General features: G+C 38.8%; 1 protein-coding gene across 1 annotated transcript in view; it reads right to left on the bottom strand.

Moving 5' to 3' along the window:
• Window positions 1-1,707: 1,707 nt before the first annotated feature.
• The window catches only part of tmtc3 (transmembrane and tetratricopeptide repeat containing 3), a 34,069-nt gene continuing 13,751 nt past the window's right edge, over window positions 1,708-22,025 (bottom strand). The window contains exons 7-14 of the mRNA XM_005813381.2: window positions 15,109-15,361; window positions 11,754-11,902; window positions 10,238-10,358; window positions 9,960-10,071; window positions 7,641-7,744; window positions 6,987-7,156; window positions 5,247-5,473; window positions 1,708-4,279 (exon numbers count right to left, since the gene is read on the bottom strand). Of these exons, the coding sequence (XP_005813438.1) occupies window positions 3,399-4,279; window positions 5,247-5,473; window positions 6,987-7,156; window positions 7,641-7,744; window positions 9,960-10,071; window positions 10,238-10,358; window positions 11,754-11,902; window positions 15,109-15,361 (2,017 nt within the window). The 3' untranslated portion in view covers window positions 1,708-3,398. The remainder of the gene's footprint in view (window positions 4,280-5,246; window positions 5,474-6,986; window positions 7,157-7,640; window positions 7,745-9,959; window positions 10,072-10,237; window positions 10,359-11,753; window positions 11,903-15,108; window positions 15,362-22,025) is intronic.

Genomic DNA, 22,025 nt, shown 5'->3' with positions numbered 1-22,025 from the left:
ATACACCATGCAAACGTGATTCTTTCTAAAACAAAATTTAGGTGCACAAGTTTGGCTCCAACCAACGTAGGGTCAGCATAATAGATATGAGCTCAAATAATTTGTTGATACACGTTAATTCATTGTCAACACTTTTGAAATTATCAGGAAGCTTGGCATAATTCTGGTTGGGTATTTGACAAATCTCTTGTCAAATTTAGTAAAGCTCATCTAAACTGTTGGTTGGTTTCTTGCCACAGACCTGGCTCTTAAGCATAGGCCACAAACTTTCAACATGGTCGAAGTTAGAGATCTTGAAGAACATTCTGGAACTTCAGTGTGAGTATACTTTACCTGCTATGGAACCAGCTTCAATTTGTTAAGAATCATTTACAATTCATAGGAAGTCCTTAATTGTCCACTTTGTACAATACACCAGTACCATTCGCAATGGAACAACTTCATTCCTTGACGGTACCAACACCATGCTTTGCAATTGGCACAAAGTTGTTTGGCCTAAAAGCCTCACATTGAGTACTCCAATAGAACTCTGTAGGCCAAAAATACTGGCTGAATTTCAGTATGGAATATTGTCTGCTTTTTTAATCTACATCTGCAATTTTCACGCATTAATCAGATTCCTTAGCACACACTGGATTAATCATGAGAGCGAGCACCAAGTCATTGCAAATGACTGGACTTCAGCTGCTGGTAGTTTTATGAGCATTGACTCATTTGAATGGATCCGGTTTGAAAAGAGGGAATCTGGGTAACACTCCTCTGAGTGTCGTCTGCCTACCAGACGTCTCTGATGTGGGATGTTGGATAGAAAATAAAGAGCTGTATCTTTTGATGCATCTCCGTCCCCTTTGCTCAATCCCAACTTTGATCATGACAATATAAAATTCAGCAGGGCTACAAACGCTGATGCTCCGGCAGTTTCTAGACCAGGAGTGCCCAAGTCCAGTCCTTGAGAGCCGAAACCCTGCAACTTTTAAGTACTGTACATCGTTTCTCTAACACACCAAAGGAGTGGCTGGTTACCAGTTAATTTACTGCTGGGAGGGAATTCAGCCTTTTGACTTAAGTGTGTTGGAGTAGGGATGCAAAGACTGGACTTGGGCAACCTTACAGGATGCTTCTGTTCCTTGATATCCTAACCAATTCACCTTGATTTGAGCAGGGACTCATGCTAACTTGTACAAAGTTGTTTCAGATAACAGCTAAATAAGGGCTTAGCTAGTGCCTGCGTGGGTCCTCTCTGGTTACTTCAGCTTCCTGCTGCAGTCCAAAAACCTGACCGTTAACTGATTTGCCCTGTGATGGACTTGCGATTTCTCCAGGGCGTACCCTGCCTCTTGAGCCTCTCCCACACTGCATCCGCAGCTGAACAGCCAATATGCAGTCACATGGTTGGTGATGTTCATATTCACACAGGCCATGTGATCACACACAAAACGCGACAAGAAGTCTCTCACCAATCACACAACACATCACACAGACCTCTGTACAAAATATTTCAAACTGGCCTGGTGTTGAGACGGAGGTCCCTCCGAACAAAATGATGCGACTTTCATCACGCAACTACGTCAGTAAGAGTCGATTACGATTCTTCAGATGAAGTATGGGAGAGCCTTTACTCAGTGAAAACTGCAGACAGACACCAACCGCTGCAACTCAGCTCCACAGAGTTGGAATTTTATGCGAGAGGAAAACGTTTGAACAAAATCATGATTTTTGATCCCACTTTATTTAATAACCACCACCGCCGCCATCACCACGGGTCTTATAAAAACCTCAGATTGTTATAAAAAGAAGAACATCTGAAAATGAGGTACACCCAAAAACATAAACTGGATGCTTGGTTGTCCAAAGTTGTACCTTGTTTATGGGCACACTGTTAACACTGTCTGAGACAGGCTTTGAAAAAAAATACACGATGGAACTTATGCTTGACATGGTAAAAGAAACAACCAAAAAACAACCAAAAAAACATAACGGACACAAAAACACACACTGCCAAAGCTTTTCCCTGCAGTGTATGCAATGTAATACTAATAAATAACACTGGATATGAAATCCTGAATACAGATGTAGGATAATATTTTCAGGGCCAGAAAATGAATGAATGACAAGGCCTTTAAGTAGTACCGCCTCACTGATTCTTACAGACTTCTTCTGTGCTGCCTCCATTATTAAAATTATAAACAGATCCAGAGGAGAGAAAGGAAGAACATCACAAGTGCTATAATTACCATGATTAGCCTGTGAGAAATAAAATGCATACCTTTGAAGAGCATAGAGTGTGTCGCATTGGTACAATGACATGCGCAACCAGGTTTAGTGTTTTCGATGAGCCAGTCCTGTTAAAAAGTGCACAAATGTTTTTGGTTATCATTTTTTTAAGCTAGCTATCTAGGGCTTATTTAGCGGTAGAGTGAAAAAGGAGAAAAATGCAACTTGTTGGCACTGCCAAAATCTGCCCAAACGATTATAAAACACCTATCGTCCAAATTATGTCTCGGTTGCGACGGGTTGTTACATCATCCTCATTGTGCAGAGAGGATATAGGAAATCCATGTTTTGCAAATGTGCTAAGAAAATTCCCCTCCTGAGGTGGAAGGAGCTTTGGAAAATGAAAACACATGGCCTCTGCTAAGGAGTGGTGTGCGTCATTGTTAACAGTCATATAAAAATGGGTGTAGCCCATGTAGAAGCAATGTCCTCAGGACAGATTATGAAGAAAAACATCCGAAACATCCACCTCTAGTGAAGATACAGGACAGAACACAGGCGTGAAAATGTGACAAACAGATCAGGGCTAACACTCGGAAGGAAGACCCCCAACGAAACCGAGAAGGCAGCTGGAAATGGGATGATGTCATAGCAGGAAGTGCAGAGTGAGATCAATAAATATTAGCTGCTGTGATTTAGTGGGAGAGGTGTGGGTGTGTGTGTGTGGGGGTGCGTGTGTGTGTTTGCTCGCTGTGTGGTTTATTTTCAGCTATGAGCTGTTCTGCCTCGGAGAAGTTTAGGGGAACGTGTCACATCCTCCAATTGTCCCAGATACAATCATCCTTTTTTTTTTCAAACGACAACAGAAGAGGGAGTCACATCTTATTAAACACAAATCCAGTGGTAAACGATGACTACACATAGAGCAACAAAACAAAACAATGTGTGAAATTCACATTCAGTTCAAGCTCGCATCTACATCTGCGATGGGCAAGAAACAGATGATGTGTTTTATGTGCGTAAAGTTTGTAGTCTTTTTTTTTTCGTTTTACAAGATCTGTGATTTGAAAAAAGAAAGAAAGAAAAAGACAAACACTGAAAAATTTCGAAAGAAATCCCAGCTGATTAAGAATAAACATGTTTTAAGAGGAGGGGTGACAGTCCAGTACCAAATCGCACCAGAATCAATCACCACTTAGTATGCGCTCTATCTCCTCTAGTCTCTTCAAGGCTGCTGCCCTTTTTTCCTCTATATCTTTAATCTCTTTAGTGGACTTGCCCTTAGTCCGTTTGCCAGCCTGAGTGCTGTCCAAAGGTTCTGTTTGGTCTGCCACCCCACCCCCGAGGCCTTCTGCTGAGGATTTCCGCACATTCTTCTCATCCTCATCGCCCTTTCCGTCAGCATTGGCACCCCTCCCTTCCTCCTCACCCGCGGCAACGTCTTCCGTCGTTTCCTCCGCCGCCTGCAGCTTTTCCTCCTTGGCCGACACGCCGCCGCCGCCACCCTCCCTGGAAAGCGGCTCCCCTGCCGCGCTCATGGCGGCCATTTTACTGCGCACTATGCTCAAATGACGGCGCACGTACTCCTCGTTGGGCGCCAGGGCCAGCGTTTCCTCCAAGCACCGCTCGGCCCGCGGCAAGTCCCGCTCTTCGAAGTAGACCACACACAGGTTATGTTTTCCTTGGACGTTGGTGGGGTCCATTCGCAGGATGCGTTCGAAGCAAGCTTTGGCGCCGCGGGTGTCCTTCTTGTGGTTCATGAGGATGTCGCCTTTCAGAATCAGGCCCTTGACGTGCTCCGGGTGGTGGCGGAGGAGCTCGTCCAGCACGGGCAAGGCGTCCACCTCCCGCTTGGACTGGGTGTAAAGCAGAGCCAGGTTGAACAGCGCGCTGCGGAAGCCGGCCTGCAGGCCAATGGCCTTCCGCATCCAGTGCTCCGCCGCGGCATTTTCATTAGCATCCATGGCCAGCATGCCGAGGTTGAAGTAGCCGTTGGCGTCGTCGGGCTCCTCTTCCACGTAGATGAGGAAACGACGGTTGGCTTCAGGCCAGAACTTTGGTTCTCCTGGAAGGAAGTAGAAACAGTTGAAAAGCCAGGTCTCACCCATCACCACATCTGCTTTCAATCTGAGCACACAAAGTCTGAGTAGATGGTTTTGTTTTGTTTTTGTTGTGATTGTCTTCACTTGAAAATGGAAAATTCTTGAAAACCTGGCCACATTCGAAGTCAATCACTTGGACCACACAAGGTTTTCAACCCTTTCAAGCCATAATCATAAAATGTAACAATATTTTGCTCTATTTGTAATAAATTTCATGTAACATTCTAAGTTTTTGAGATGTACTAGTATGTGCCTTTCACACCAGTAATTATTACCTATAATACTGTAGCAGGTTTTGTGAATCTAAAGCTTCTGACAAGTCAACTTTTGTAACAAATGGCGATTATAATCCAGATATCACTCAAAGACACAGGAACTGAGCGCAGTGCAGAAAGAAAGTTTAACAACACTCCGAAGTTTATTCTTCTAAAAAGTAACCCAGCTTTGTAGAACAATGTAGTAATATATGTATGTCTCAGTGGCTTAACTTTCCCTTTATGTTGATCTGCCGTGCTAATCAACAGATTTCTGTTGGTTTCTAAACAAACAGCTAAAGCTGCCTGGCCTTCCAGTCAAACCTGCTGCAAGTAAAACACAACATTCAATGTTTTTCTTCTCACTTAGTCGATAAATAAAAGAAACTGACAGAAACTTGGCCCTGATCTCTTCAGCATAGGGGACATTTCTTAAGAACCTGGTTACACCCTAGAGGTAATAACAGGTTAGTTCCTTTATTCATTCCAGTTTGTGGAGGGTTGATGTCCTACACCAGCGAAAAGCAATGCAATTGACAAGTGAAGTACTGCTGTTAACCTCCTCAGACAATGCGCTACACATTCAATTTAACGGGTTTTTGCGTGTTTGAACAGGTCTGGCTTCTCCATATCCACAAATCGTCAAATCGCAAGTTTTCACTTTCTTGCAACTCACCAGACTCCTGCATGAGAAGAGCCGAGTTGAAGAGCGCCAGCTTGTGGCGCGGGTTGAGCTCCAGGGCGAGGTTGAAATTCTTCAGGGCTTCAGATGGGTCTTTCATCTCGATGTTGACTATGGCGAGGTTATACCAGAGGTCAGCGTTGGAGCTGTCAAGCTCCAACGCGCGCAGGTATGCGTCCCGGGCTTCTGTCAGCTTGTTCATCTTCAGCAACAGCTCCCCTCTGTCAAACAAACAAGCAAACTACATTAGGACTGCAACTAATGATTACTTTAGTAATAGATTATTCTAATGATTAATCGATTACTATGAATTAAAAAAACAAACAAACTGCCACCTCCTGAAGCTTTTTTTGTTGAACTACTTAAGCTTATTTTATACAATATTAAGTATACACTGAAATAAAGAAATAATTTATTTTTTTAAATAAGAAAAAAAATCAATTTTTTGCCTAAAATGCAACAAAATAGCATTCCTTTAGTGAAAGCTTGATCATTTGTAGCAAAAGATGCACCTGCAGCTTAAAACTTCTTCCAATATCAACATGTAAAAAACTCTTTCTGCTTGACGTAACATTAATACAGTGCGAGGCTGATCTGGTGATTATTTTTGGGATTAAACTATTAATAACTGGATACTGAAAAGTACTTAGTAGAAGACTTTTTTTCCACAAAAGTAGACAATGAAGGATTTTTAAAAATCTTAAATGTAATATGCATTTATTTTGCTCTGAATATGTTGCTCTTTCAACGACTGGCCCTTTTTTGAGTCTCTATACGCTGGTTAACAATTAATCGAATACTAAATTAGTTGATGAAAATTTAGAAGATTTTATTACAGTTTCTATGGTTTTGTGACGTATGTAAATAGGTCTGTCTTATAAATGAATGAGAAACTCCTGTATAAAGGATTAAATAACAATCAATTAATCACATTTCAGACATAAACTACACGCTTGAAAGTTGAACTAAAGACAAGAAATAATCTCGTTCCTCCTAAATGTTTGTAATTTGACATGTTAGAACCAAAAACTCCCAACTTATTTTATTTGGATTTTATATGAAAGATCAACACAAAATAAGGTATAAAAAAATACTAATTGTTTAAAAATGATTTCACAAAATCATTGGTGTCCCACCTTACTTTTATAACCGCACAAGAACCAAAATTATGGCGTACAGTAAATATGCCATAATTATTTATGCTTCAGTCAATAAAGCATAAATCCAGCCGTTCCATGACGACTTCTGATGGTTTCAGTAAACAAGCAAAAATCATGGTGCCTGAGGAACAGAGAGGCCAATCATAACATTTTGAAGTAGTTTAAAGTTGGGTTAGGTTCCGACCCAATAGACTTGGAACTTTATACTGAATACAAATATCAATTTAAAAAAACTTGATATTTAAAACATGATGTTTAAAAAACATCATGTTGTGCGCATGCTTTTCATCAAACAATCAGATGAAATGGGACGATGGTACACACGCGACTAAGAATAGGGCTGTGAATCCAGCGGGAGTTGCAGTAAAAACCTCGCCTCCAATTAAGAATCTGCGGCAAGATTTTTGCATTTTCCTGCACTCAATGTGAGCTTGAGCTAATGCAAAGAACTCTGTGCGGTTCTGGGACAGAAACATCTAAATGAAACTCTGACGTTTGCGGTTCACAGGGGCACGAATACTTCCACAAACCACTTGTGGATGTTCAAATTGGAAGCGAGTCGAGAAAATCTTGCCTGCTGATGTAGGCTTGCTTGAAGTCGGGTCTCATGCTGATCGCCTGCCTGTACAGCTGATCCGCCTCCTCCAGCCGAGAGTCGTTGGCCCGGATCAGATTTGCCAGGTTTATGTAGACGTTAAGGTGATTGGGGGCTACACGTGTCGCGTACTTCTTACCTGGAATAACCTGATTGCAGTAGAAGAGAAAATACCGTTGCACTAAATACCAACCTGATTTTTTTTTTTTTTTTACGGGAACAGATTGCTAATTTTGCATTCAGGCGTGAAAAGTCACTTTGATGTCAGCTGTGGCATCTAGAGACAGCTGGACTTCAACTTTAGTTTTAACAGTTGCATTAGAAAATGGAGTAATTAGGTAGGTGTGGTGTGCACTACAGTTTGGAAGCGTAAAGAGAGTTCCTAGGAATCTAAAGAGACAGTAATGCATCCACTGTCTTCATGCCAAATAGGTGGAGTTCATTTTTCTTGGGTGAACAGTGGCAAGCTGCGTTTGGTATTCCTTTGAATGGTGGGTAAGATCACTCCCAGACAAAAATTGTGACACACAAACACAAGACAAAAGCTACAGGTGACAAACAATGACATTCTGAAGAAATGCACTCGGCGATATCACAATAAGGAAATCAATGCTACGTGCGATGAGGACTTACCTGTGGCATGAGGGATTTGGCAACCAGATACGCTTCCTCCGCCTCTCTGGATTTGTTCAGGTTCTTGTACGTTCTTCCGACGTTCATGTGAGCACCGATGTCATCTGTGGCAAGAGCAAACGTACGTTTCTGACAAATTCAGATCACATCAATTCAAAATTATCCCAAAAGGGAAAATAAATGTTACCAAACTCATATGATCCAAGTATTTTCAAAGCAGGGCTGGAAAATGTGACTTAAATGATAAAATAAATGAATTCGTTGGGGGGTTTTTTTCATACCAAATCTGATTTTTGATGTTCTTTAATTCTCCCTTTCTTTTCTTAAGATGAAGTTACAAACAGAAAATATTTTCAACAACTTCCTTTGATTTCAGTCATTCCTTCAGGGAGTTGACCTGAATTCAAAGTGTAAAAACATACAAGCTGTAAAACATGCCTGTGTAACAAGATGGTAGGACCTGGGTGGGCCCAAAGTTGGTAAAAATAAATAAATAAATAAATAAATGAATGAATGAATGAATGAATGAATGAATGAATGAATGAATGAATCAGATTTTCCAAAAAGTAAATTTTCATAAAAAGCTAATTCAAAGACGAAATTTCACAGTGGTACGTCTTGATGACACTGTCAGTCAGCAGCTCTGCTAATCCACCTCATTTGTTTTGCCGCTCCTCTTTAAAATCTCCATCCGGCTGAAAGCCAACACAGAGAATGATATATGATCCTTAACCATTACGATTGATGGAAAAGATGGTTTGATCTTCCATCTTTGGTCCAGCTCTGCATATATCAACAAATGAACAACTTTATATTCAGAAATTTAGCTGCTTTAATTTTTTTTCTTATGTAAACTAATCTGATGCCTAAACACTAATGGAGGTGTGATGCTTTCCAGAGGAGAAGACACACGTCTATGCGATTCAGAAAGCAAAATAAATCCTGCTGAGAACTATAATGAGCGGGCCAAACTTTGAACGGTGAGAAGAACCTGTTCCTGATGACTGTGGCAGGAAATCTTTACTGGGTTAAAGTGTTTACATTGTTAATCTTGGGGAAACACTTGCTGGTGGGGAACCGACAAAACTTTATGATGTCCCAGCTGATGACAGGCTTCCTGAAAGCGGAGGAATGGGAAGAATCCTGCGGCCCAAATGAAAGGGCCAACAGTATTTCACCTGCACATTTGCTGTAGAATGCTGAAGTGTAGCTTTGTCTGCTCAAGATGAAGACATATAATGGATCGCTGGATGGCTCTTCACCATGTGAGGAGAGACGACATCAAGAGCCACTATAATGGATTTAATGCACTAACAGTCGTCTCTTTCAACCCCTTCATCATAATGGACTCATTCACTAGGACAAAACACTCTTACATGTTTATGCCATTATCCACAGTTTAAATTTAAACTGGCCTTGATTCTTTTCATTTGTCTTGGGTTTGAAATAATAACCCGTTTGTGTTTTCTTGTGACTTTATCCTTCCTATTTTTTGAGGGCAACAGGAAGTTGCAATGGATGATATAAAGCGTACACCACAGGAGCATGTACTTTTGGTTGAGGGACTAATATCATATGACCACGTGAAGTTCAAAAAAGTTAATTTTACATAATACTACCAATTAAGTACCAGTTTGGTGATATGTGCGGTAATTTCTGGATGTAAGGAAACATAACTACAATGTAATGTAAGTCAACAACAGCAGTGTGTATGACACAACAAAAAAGGTCAATGTCTCGATAACGTGTCTTGTGTACCCCTACGCTTTAGTGAGTAGCACCTCTTTAACCCTCCTCTGATGAAAAAAAAAGTCAAATTTCTGCTCAGAAATGAGCTTTCATAAGTGCAGCTGGAAACCAATGGAACTAGTGTCCGATTCTCACAGCATGGAAATCTTGTGTCCACCTAGAATCAAATCACAGCAGTTTAAATAAAAATGTGTAACAATTTGCTAAAATCTGAAAATTATTTCGGCGGCTGCTAAAATAATCAGATGTATTATTTGTTACATTTGTTGTTTAGGCAAATTTTATCAATGCGACATGTCCATGCCTGTATTGAGGCAAATTAGTTCATCTAAGCATCCCAAACCAGAAGGCATCTGAATCTCAGCTTGAAGGAGTTCCCTATAACGACTTCAGTTTCTGTGGACTCTACACTACTGACAAAAAAACAAGAAAACAATGGCTATCTTGTTTCTCTGAAACACTCACAGAAGAAAGCAAAACATCTGCGGTCTGAGACTACCACATGCAAGATACCATCAGTTTATGGAAATATGTCAAATGATTTAAAGACGTCCGATTGAAGTCTCTCACCTGGCTGGACGCGAGTGGCTTGGAGAAAATACCGCAGAGCCATTGCATAATTGTTTTGGTTCTCTAAAGCGTGGCCGACATTATTCCACAGCTTGGCGTTGTTCTTGTTAACCTGAAATGGCACACAGTTTAATAAACAAAAAAGCTTTCAGAGATAACCTGACTGATCAAAGTTGTGTTATCTATTAAATTCTCTAACAAAGTCTTTCATCACAGGATAATTAAAGTTTTGTTTGAACACTGGAAAACTGCCAAAATACTCTAGTTAAAGCTTTTACCTTCAGGGCAGAGGTGAACAGGGTATATTCCGACTCCCAGTCCCAGTTCCTGTTGAAGGTTTTCACTGCATGTGTGGTGAGCAGCACACCAATCAGCAGCCAGGAAATCTTCCTTAATTGTCTGTGAGTAACAGTTTTAGTCAGACTTTAAAGCACTTTTGTTTTGGCCATGATACTGAAAAGACTTATGAAGCTGATGTTTTAAAGCTGAAGTGCTTATAAATTCTGCATTTTAAGAACAACTCACACCACTATGCTTTTACTATATTAGTTTCTGTTTACAAGTGTTTAGCAGAGCCTAAATTACTATTTAGGCCCTGCTAAAATAATAATGCTCCAAGTGTTTCTTGGGGAAGACATTTTACACTGCAACATGGAGAAGAAGGTTTTCTGGTCAAAAGTGATGTAAGAACTGGAATGTACCAAAGCACGCTATGTTAGCTGCGTACCATTACAAATATGCAGAAATCTCTGTTTACATTCTGCTAATGTTGAAAAAACTAAATTTCGCAATTTCCAATAAATAAGAAAGATACATCATTTAAAATCATGGCAGCGAGGGATGTAAGCATTTACATGAGATATATCCATAATTCAGCTGTGGCGCTAGAGCTCATCATTCATCAGCCATCAGAGGAAACGTCGGCATTTTATTCAGGAGTGACAAGCCCCGCCTACTTTGAGTGGCTACACATGCAGCATTTTGGGGAATCAGTAGTCAGAGATTTTACAGAAGAGCTATGGATTCAACACATTCGAATGACAAATTAAGTTATCTATAGACTATGTGTTGCTGTGAGAGCTCTGATGGAGCCAGCTGCATGTAGTCTGAAAAAAGAAATAAAAACAAACCATCGTATTCCTACCACTTCCTGTCGTTTTCTTTGTCTTTTCCACCAGTAGTAACAAATGATTGTTTATCAAGTGACTTGTTTGATGTGAAAAAAGTGTTTCCATTGTAGTTTTGTGAAATACATCTATTTTGATAAAACTGAAGAAAAAAAATCACCTCATCCTATAACAAAGACTATTGAAAAACTTTAGTTTTTTCAAAATTGACGCCTTTTCTCTAAATTTGTTTTCATAATTTCAATTTGTGCAATTCTGTGGTTAATGGAAACGCGGCTACTAAACACCAAACCTAAAACCGGGGCCTACAACGCATCAGACATGATCTTTACAGCAGGTCCACCACTGTACAAGTTTCAAGCAAATGCACTTCAATGTGCTTGTCTGTCACATTCACAATCAATAAGTTTAGGTTTTGTGATATTGAACATTTATGTGCTTTTTCATATTTAATGCCAGCATATGAATTTTACAATGACTACTTTAATTGCAACATTATAAAAAGACATGATACAGAAGGGAGAATTTGTAAATTGCAAATCAAGACTTCCAACAAAATAGAAAAGCAATTCTAAAAACAAACAGATATTTTGGGTTACAGAAGGGGAAATACACTCTTTCATTTTAGTCACTGCTTGGATACTTGTCAGTTTGGACAACTACTTACTCTTTATGTGAGACGATCTTGAATCCATGTGCTACAAGAACACAGAATCCCATACTGGGAACATAAAGTACTCTCTCTGCAACAACAAACCCCACAGGGAAGAAGAGGTTGGACGCTGGAATGAAGGGCAGGACGATCAAAGACAAGGCCTGAGAAGATCAAAAAACACGCAAACAGATCAGTCATTTTGTCTAAAAAGTATAAAACAAAAGTTCAACCTTTATTAATGCCAGTTCTGATAAAGAACTGCTTCCAGAGCTGGCACTGTTGTCTCATGAGTTTAAGATGAAGAGACAGTTACTTTTCCAAACAGATAAGTCTATATCTCAAAGGATGACTAAACCTTTCTCCAGAAGAACTTTTAACTTGTGCATATAAAAAAAAACTTCACTAAAGATTTAATGAAGCAATTTTGGAGTAGTGACTTCCCTCTTGGTCAGCACCCTCACATAATGACGTTAAGCTCTCTTTGCTGTGCACAGTGACAGTGATGTTCCAGCTTTTTCCCAGCTTATGTCAAGCTTGATGATTGGTGGTTCTTGGGTTGCTTCTAATCATTTTAAGCAATTCCTTTTCATCGGAGGAATTGGACAAAATTGGCTGTGTCAAAAGGTCAATTGTATAAAAGATGCATAAATGATGGCTTTGGAAAAAGCAAAAAGTTAGGCTTCTGGAATGGCCCTGACTTTATATCTATTGAGAATGTAAGGAGGATGCTTCAAAGCCAGGCCCTTAGCAGTAACTGAAAGCTCTACCATTTGTGATAAGAATAGTGGTCAAATATTCAGCCAGAATTATGCAAACAAATAGTTGATAACTACAACAGGACTGCAGTTTCTTTGCAACTTTCTAAAAAAATAATAAAGTGGGTGTATGCATGTATTTGAGTCTTTCAATTCAGGCAAAAAAAAAAAAAAGACATGGCGGAAGGGAACCGCTATTATGGTTTCACAAGTTTAGAAAAGGAGGGAATTTTAATTCTCATGTTATTTTCCATGTTATCGTAAAAACATACCAGAAGGTGTTGGTGGAACCTTTGTTGGCTGGGTCAGACCACGACCAAGCAGTGTTTTAGTCCACTGAAGTCCACTTTAGGCCTCTGAACAGTATGTGCTGCCACATGGTTTCGGGCAATCGCTTCTCAAAACTTTCCATTCTACTCTCTGGCCTCCAAGATCAAGTCTCTTTTTGTAGATTACGTGGTTCTGTTTGCTTCATGGGATTATTATCTCAGGCTTCTGCTGGAGCAGCAGAAAGCAAAGCAGTTGAGATGAAAAGGAGCAAGTCCAAATAGTTTGTACTCAGAAAAAGGTATAGATTCCGGATCAGTAACGAGGTCCTGCCTCAGGTGGAGGAGTTTTAGTATCTTGTGGTCTTGTTTATGAATGATGGAGCATCTACAGTGATGCGGTCTCTGTAACGGTCTGTTGTGGAAAAAGCAGAGGCGAAAGGTGAAGCTCTTAGTTTATCAGTCGATCTACGTTTCAACCCTCGTCTATGGTCACAAGGTTCGGGTAGTAACCAAAATAACGAGATCGCAGATACAAGCAGCCGAAATGCGTTTAATCTGTAGGATGTTAGGGCTCTCCCTTAGAGGTAGACTGAGAAAGCAATCATCTTGGAGGGACTCAGAGTAGAGATGCTGGCCCTCCACATCGAAAGGAGCCAGTTTAGGTGACTCTGGCATCTGGTTAGGATGCCTCCTGGATGGCGAGGCACGTCCCAACAGGAAGAGATGCAGAGGAAGACCCAAGACACGCTGGAGGGACAGGGACCAACTTTCTCGGCTGACCTGGGAACGCCTTTGGATTCCCCCAGAGGAGCTGGAACAAGTGGCTGAAGAGAGGATGTCTGAGCCTCTCAGCTTAAGCTGCTGCCTCCACGACCCAACACCAGATTAAGCAAAAGATAATGAATGGATGGTGTTACACTTAATGTTTTCCTAGATTTATGCTTATCCTAACTGATTATCAACATGGACTTTTAGATTTCAATTTATTAGACAAATTGATACAAACCTTCCTAAATAAAATAGCATTTTCCAACTACAGTAATAAAAAGCAGAGGAATTCCTGAAATTTAGACTTCAGGCAAAAGCTCAGCAGTCACTGTGAGAAACAATGCTGCAACGCTGGTTTTTCCCAGAGAACAGCAGCTTTTTGAGTTGTGTCTCATGCTCCATGTGAGACAGCTGGCAACCTTGCAAACATGCTAAATAGGTTGATGTGGTATGACACTGTTACGCAATGTAACACAAAATGTTCCTAGCAAACCAGAGTAAACACTGTACAAGTCATTATTGAGTTTATTTAGTGTTGATTTGTGTTGCTCTTTCTAAAAAATGAAAGACTAAGGAAGTTCACTGACCTTCAACTATGAGAGCCATAAGACTGTTGCACAACAAATGCTAATTTTCTTTCTATATCCCACAGTGAACAACCACCACCCGTGTTTTCCTTTTAAATTCAAGCAAGATCCTATCTTTTATTGCTAGAAAATTGTTTTTCTTCTTCTTTTTTCTTCCTCCCACCCCCCATTTTTTTCATTTCACTTTCTGATGCAATGCTTTAGAGCAGAGAGCAGCAGCCAAAATGAATTAAAACCAGAAGTTCTATAGAGAATAAGTCAGACAACAGTGCACAGTAGGGTAATAAAATTAGTATTTGGTGAATTAAGGCAGTTTGAGGCCTTATTTAAGGCAGTTTGAGGCCTTATTTAATATGTTGATCCTTATTTAATATGTTGATCCAAGAAAAAAAAAAACCACACAATTCTCTTGTGCATCTTTTAAGCTGTGGACGTGCCTGTGGACACAAGGAACCACTTTCACTGATGTTTTTGATAGTTTTTGCTCTAAAACAGCATGCCGTGTAAAAGCACAACAGGCGTTGGTAATAAATGTCGGCCTTGTGTCTAAGTAGGGGTTTTTTTTCCGTAAATATTTTGGGTGACATTTTTTATGTAACGCAGCTAAAACATTTTAGAAAGTAAAGATGTGGTAAGGTGAAGGTGGTCAAGTCATTAAGAATATGAGAAATACTTGAAGAGTTGCTATTTGTTAAATCCTAATATTAATTTCTCTGATAATCAATTCAGTTTTCTTCCTGTTTAGCTCAGGAATAGAATCTGCTGTATTCCCAAATGAACTATGCTTGTATGGAATTTAATTAAAATTTTTTAAACAGGTTAAAATTACTCTGAACACATCCGATACTCAACCTGAAAGTTACAAAAAAAAAAAAAAAAAAAAAGGCCACAAAAAACATTTCTATGTGCATCTGTGCGAATATGAATCAATTAGTGTTCAAAGTGTTTGCATAAGAATGTAGATGAAGCGACCAAAACTTCCTCTCACCATGATAACAGTCTTGGCTGAGCTGTGTCTGGAGAACACGCTGTAGTGGGCGAGCAGGCACAGGAACACGTAGAAGGCCACAGTGGCCAGGTTCCGGAGGTCCAGAAGGGACTCCACCAGAGGAATGGTGCCCATGGTCCAGTCGCAGCACAGCTCTGAGGGATTCAGCAGCAGCCATGCGTTCACAGGGAGCAGGTAGTTAAAGGTCAGCTGCCTGCTGGGAGTGGGACTGACAGCTGCCGGGTTATCAAATCTACAAAGGAAAAGGGCACAGAAGACATTCGCTAGCTTTATTGCAAAGGGGGAAAACCATACATAACAGCTGCATAATAAACATCCAGAAAATGGCAAAACACCCCAAACAGAGTTCCTTAAAATCACACCTAAAAAGCCACCTGAGCAGAAGGGGTTAGAAGCAAGTGGAACATTGATGAATATATTTGATGGGTAGTTGCTTGATCATGGCATTTGACAAAAATGTGACATTTCATAACTGGTTACTGTATAATGACTTAATGGTGCAAAGCAGCTTGAACTGCAGTGTTGCTGAAATATCTTATACAAGTAAAATTGACTTAATATATTCCGTATCTATCATTATCGCAAAGTCGGTGTAAGCAAACCACATGCTGCACAGAATGATTTATTTAAACATATATTTGAGACTTTTTCTCTAATGCACCATAAAAAGGTTTTGAAGGTCAAGAGATGGTAAGGAGGACAAGTCATTAAGAAACTTAACAACATTTAACAACAATAAAACTTTGGTGTTGAAATGGAACTATTTTTTCCCCTAGAGGCTGAATAGACTTTTCATTATCTCTGGTCTGAGTTTGTAATAAACTCACAGCAGAAGGATAGTAAAACTGTTTATTTATTTATCACAAGTCAAATTGTTAATCCAACATAGGATTCATTAATCCAATGTTATCACAAATTTCATGTTTTCCTAATACGATGCAGGCTTATATAACAGTAATCCAGAACTAATTTATGTAACTAGCTACATTTACTTAATTACAGTTACCCGAGTAACTATTTTGGGGAAAAAAACTTTTTACAGCATGTGTACCGCTCTGTATTTTTTTTTTTTTTTTTTTTTTTACAATTACTTGAGAAATATTATTATAAAGTATAGTTATTTTTACTTAAGTTAAATTTCTGGATACTGATAATAACTTCACTGAATGAGGGACAAACATGCACCTTACTCTACAGTTTGTTAGAGTTTGTACACAAGCTTTGCTATTCTAATTTTGTTTTCTATCTTTAGAGTCCAAGAAAATCCAGTAAACACCAAATATTGTCACTGTGTTCTAACATCTACTGAAGACATTACCTTTTGTAAGTATTAAATGGTAAATGGACTGAACTTATATAGTGCTTTTCCAGTCATTTTGACCACTCATAGCGCTTTACACTAGAGTCACATTCACCCAGTCGCACTCACAAACACACACACATTTATAACATTTATACACAATTTGGAGTTAAGTGCCTTGCCCAGAGGCACATCGAACCTACAACCTTCCGATCGCAAGATGACTACTCTACCATAGAGCCACAGCCGCCAAAGTAACCAGAATTATTAGTTTAATTCGTTTTATATTGAAAAAATATATATATTTGGAAAAGTGTTACCTCTGACTGAATTTGTTATTTTGTCACTTTGTTATTTATGTGTACATACAGTATATTACCTTAAACTGAATTTTCTCATAATCTTACGTAATTTTTTATGGCCGACATCTTAAAAAATGAAATGCTGTGATTAGTTACTCAGTTCTTGAGTAGCATTTTTACAAAATACTTTTTTATTCTTCAGTAATTTCTTGATTAAATTAGAATATCTAACATATATTCTAATTTAATATCATGTCCTGTGGGTTTTATATTGCATCCAATTGATTTTGGTTATGACTCCAGTTTGGGCTTCCGATGAGGTACAACAATTATAACGCCTCAAACTAAAGAACTTCTGATGATGGGTAGGTGTTACATAGCTAAATGTCTGTACAGTAGATGAGTAATAGCTTTAGTATTGCCAGGGCTATGATGTTGAATTGATAACAGTAGCATGTGGCTGTTTTCTTCATCGAGCTGCAACCTCAGGCTCTGTAAATCTGCTCAACAGTTTCAGGCCATGGCCTTCACTGAGCTTTACCCTGACTTCCCAACACAGCTCCTTTAATATTCTACGCTGTAGATCTTTTCATCGCTTTTTAAAACATAACAGCATGGAAGAGGAAAATGAGGGCCGCAGCAGCATAACGGGGTGCTGCGTTTGTTCTGCCCTCATCAGTCTGTTTACTGTTGAAATCAAACTGTTGCTCTGATGTTATGTTTGGGCAGCAGAGTTTCTTTCCCTGCATGACTCTGACACAATTCAAATGTGTAAAATCAGTTTTAGATTTTAGGCTTGCACCCTTTGATCCTGATGGAAGAAAAACATGCACAGAAGAGTATTGAAATTTAGGATATTCTGGAAACCCCTTTTTTTGGGTTCAGTGATCGGCAGCTAGGCTGAATTTGCTTGAGCCTAAAGTAAAATACAATCAGCTTTCCAGCTGGATAGTAAACAACTTTTAGTTGACTGTCTTTTATGGGGTTTTTTTAAACTTGAAGGTCTTTTTTTTTTTTTAGCTCTTCTTAAACTTTAAAATAAACTTGGGGATACTGAAACCATGCATCCCTTTAAATAAAAACATAAATAAATGATTCAAAGATTAGAATTTTTCCCCCTTCCTTCAATTGTATTTGAGCATATGACCGTAACTTCAGATAAAAAAAAAAAGAACAAATACTTGCTAGTGAGAATATGCTGAAAGAGACCGCTGCATCTTACCGTTTACATTTTTTCCTTTAAATCTGACACCAGCTATCTTTACGGTCTTACTAATAAAAGTTCCCCAAAACAACTTTAATCCTAACAAGGCTCTCACAGAGATATAATCTTACTGGTAGTTTTTTATGGAGATAAAAACTTCCAAACTGGTGAGGCTGGATCATGTTTGTGCTCTAAGCTGAAATAAAATGTGTTGTGTTGGTTCTTAAAGAAAAGACAAAGAAATTAAAAAAGCCATCAATATAAAATCATTAGCATCAATCATTCAGTTTATGGCTAAAACAGAAATTCTGCACTGATACCATTACTTTCATAAACTTTGTTTGCTTCTCCTTTTTTACGTTTTGTCCTCAAGCAGCCAGACTCCATTCTAGGTAGTCAAGATTGATAGTTTTTCACAAGGTCAGTTAAAGTTGTGGAAGTGTTTTAACATTTTTTCCACACCTCATAGTCCGGGAGACTCAGTTGAATTTGGAATCAAAGTTGCAATATTTGTTCCATTTTCATCTACGGTTTACTTTCACATTGCACTGTGTCCAATGATCCAAACTTCACTTAAAGCAGAGTAAATATAGCGTATAGGATGTGTTTTGACTTTGGGATATCTCCACAATCATAAATCTTGATCAGTCTTTTCTTGCTGTGCCAGTAAAACATCTCAAGCCTGCATTTGTATCTGAACTGCTCTGACGTGGGTCGTAGTCTGAACTTGTTTTATAGAACCCCTGCCGTAAACCCTGATCGGCACCCAGCAGACAATAAGCTGCGTATGCTGGACAAACTGTTATGGCTCTGTGGCAGATATTCTAGCAGACAATCTGGAGTCATCTTTAGGATTACAGCCAGAGGATTAGTCTAACCCAGCTAATTACCTGGAATTTTATCTTCATGCTCAAATGTCATTAGGTAGAATCTTGTGCAGACCATTTAAAAATAGATGACCTTCAACAAATACTTCAGGCTGCACAACTATTAACATTTACACTGAATGTTTTGAGGAGGTCGTAGAGTGTATATATCTTTACCTAGAAGATATCGCTCTAAATTACTTCTATAAACGGTGGGTTTAATTCAGATACTCGACAAGTTGCCTTTTTATTATGTTTCATAAAAACAGCTGATGAAACTATACTGGACCTTTACTGAAGCCACTGTGAACTGATGCATGATTTGGTGTTTGAGTGCATTTGCGGTGGTCTGAAACAAGATTAAATGAAACTAAATCCAACTGAGATCCGGTGATGGACTAAACCATTTTGTGGCTTTTTTCCTTTTCACCTTTAAATAAAAAAATTTAAAAGATAGTTCGGTTGTATCTTATGTTTTATTGTGATATCAACTGTATTTTCATTAAGTTACCTCAGAAAGCTATCTGAGATTTTTAGTTCTTCAACCAACATTGGAGTGATAAATAAATTATCAGTAACTCTTTCATTGACCAATGTTCAAGTATCTTGGTTCAACACTTACGTAACCTCAACAAAATTAAGATGATATTCAGTACGCATCAAATGATGTTTCTATAGCTATCGATTAGTATGCTAAAAATGCAATGTAAACCCTTATTTATTCAACAGAATGATTAGATGTTTGACATTTTCAAAGTGAAACAGTTACAAATCACGAGGTGGTTTCTCTTCCTTGTTAAAAGCTGGACAACTACTCTTAAAGTCCTTAAGAGTCTGTTGTGGTTATTTTAGATGTGTCCCTGTTCTGACACAGGCTGAATTACATCCCCTGTTTTTTTATCTGGCTCTACAGCATAATGATCTAGCACCTGATGCAGGTGTGTTAGACCAGGCATCCGATTTTAGTGGTTGTAGGATTCCTCTTATCTTTCGGAAAAGATTAAAAGCTATTTCTCTCTGAAGTGCTAATTGATACACTCCTGCTTATAGTGCTATCTCCGGTCCACTTGGCATCCACATATGTATTCAAACCATACCAGAGTTCACATAAACCTAAGTTTGTAGTCAGACCAGAGTTTACTTTGTTGGTCCGCCTTAGAGTTGCTTATCAATGTAGTCTGAAACATATCATTCGTCCTTCCTCCATTTTTTCCAAGACCTTTCCCATCCTAGATTCAAATACAGATGGAGTCAAACCTAAATCACAAAGTTCTTTCATTAGCCTTCAAAGAGACGTATAAACTTTGGATTAAAATGTGATAGTTTAGACAAAAAATTTCTCCTTTCAGCCTAGAGTTGTGGAAAGAAGCGATGTGGTATCTTTGATGTTTGAGTATTTCTTCAGCAAAGTTGGTTTTGCAAATAGCCTTCAACAATAATGTAATCCATTTGGAGTATTGGAGAATGTTGTTTTGTTGTATTCACACAGTTCATGCTGCTATCACTCCCCCAATCAAATGTTTACGTTACAGACGACAACTGTCTTCCATTCCTCAGGTTGTCAACCCAATCTGTGGTGACAGAAAGTAAATAAAATGTGACTCATTCATGTGATGCTGTGTGAAATCTTTTGAGACAACCATTTGTGATTTATCACTAGATTCTAAACCAATGCTTGAGAAAGAGAGAAACTTTGTGACATTATAAATTGTAAATCTTACAAATAAATGAGAAATTTTGCATTTTGAAGGCACAATTGTGTGTGATTTCTTCCTCTGCAGATATATTTTATAAAACAGTCAAGGACTGCAGGGCAGCTAATTTGACATTAGTACTCTGGCTTGAGCACTAGAGGTTATCATGCAATTGGATTGGGGGTGAAATGATCTGGTATTGGACCAGCATATATTTTTTATTATTTTTAATGTTACTCCTTTATTGCTTCAATTACTCACTCATGTTGATTTATCTCGTAATTCTTTGTTGAAACTTTTTTTTATCCTGGATTGATCCTATATAAAAGCAGAATGCAGCAATCTCCTCTGCGTCTTTGAAGGCAGAAGAAGAATTGTTCAGTGTGAAGGAGAAAAAAATTATCTTTCGACTACGTTTTGATGGATTATGGGACTAATTGATTTTGATAGTGTGTGGGATTGGCTTATAAACTTCCATAAGTTAAATTATCTTACTCATGCCACAGTGAATATCAGCTGCACCCATAATTAACAGGTGACAAATGCTGCAGGATTTCGTGTGGCTATTTTTAAAAGATTAAACTATTTTCATTACACATGACAAAGATTATTACGCAACATGCAGTGACCGCATCCTGCACCTTAGCTTTAACACTCTACAGACCCTCAGTGCTGTGGAGTTGGACCCTAACGGACCTTAGACAGATAAATCTGCATTCATAGTAGCACTTCATTTTACCACAACACAAATGTGGCCTTCCTACTTTGACACTGGAAACAGTCTGGCAACCCTCTTCAGTGTATGCCTCTAAACTGGCTTTAAATTAGTAATTAGCTAATTTAGATCCAGCTACATCTTAAATGTCCACAGTATTTAAATGAAAACGTGACGGTGAGGTAGAGAGAAGTAGCTCAGATATGCTAGCTTGACTTTGACAAACTTCATATGTAGATGTGATACGGATTTTGGTGCGTTTCAGTTCAGTTTTAAATAAAATTTCAATCCACACACCAACTCCCTGACAGTCGGTGTGTCACCTCAGTAGAGTAGGTGTTTAAATTATCTAATCATTCACCACTGTATTTAGGCAGTTACTTATTAATAATCGCAAAATAAACAAAGCTTGAAAACATTACAATGTAAAGAATGTTCTGTTCTTTGTGGGGGATATGTTTGCCTGTTTTTTTGTGTCGAATCCTGACATATTAGTGGAGCTGTTGTGAGTCAATCGCTATTGCAACAAGTCTACGTGTAGCATCACTGACACAGAGTGAGGGAAAAAAACAAGTGGTTTTGAGCTGTTCAATGTTTTTTCTGCATTATTTTTCCTTTGCTGAAAATGAATGCATAATAGGTATTATGAATTTAATTTTATAGGTATTAAATTCATAATACCTATATCTTCAATTGTCATTTTGATAGCGGAACTGTTCTACTATGGTGGCGTGACTTTGGATGGCAAGTAAAAGAATTGTCTTTCAGCCCTCCACCATTGTGTGCATGTGTGAAATTTCCAGATGTTAACAATG

Source organism: Xiphophorus maculatus, chromosome 2 (genome assembly GCF_002775205.1).
Source record: "Xiphophorus maculatus strain JP 163 A chromosome 2, X_maculatus-5.0-male, whole genome shotgun sequence".
Lineage (NCBI taxonomy): Eukaryota > Metazoa > Chordata > Actinopteri > Cyprinodontiformes > Poeciliidae > Xiphophorus > Xiphophorus maculatus.
The sequence above is the reverse complement of the archived record's forward strand: the minus strand, read 5'-3'. Positions and strand labels throughout refer to the sequence as shown.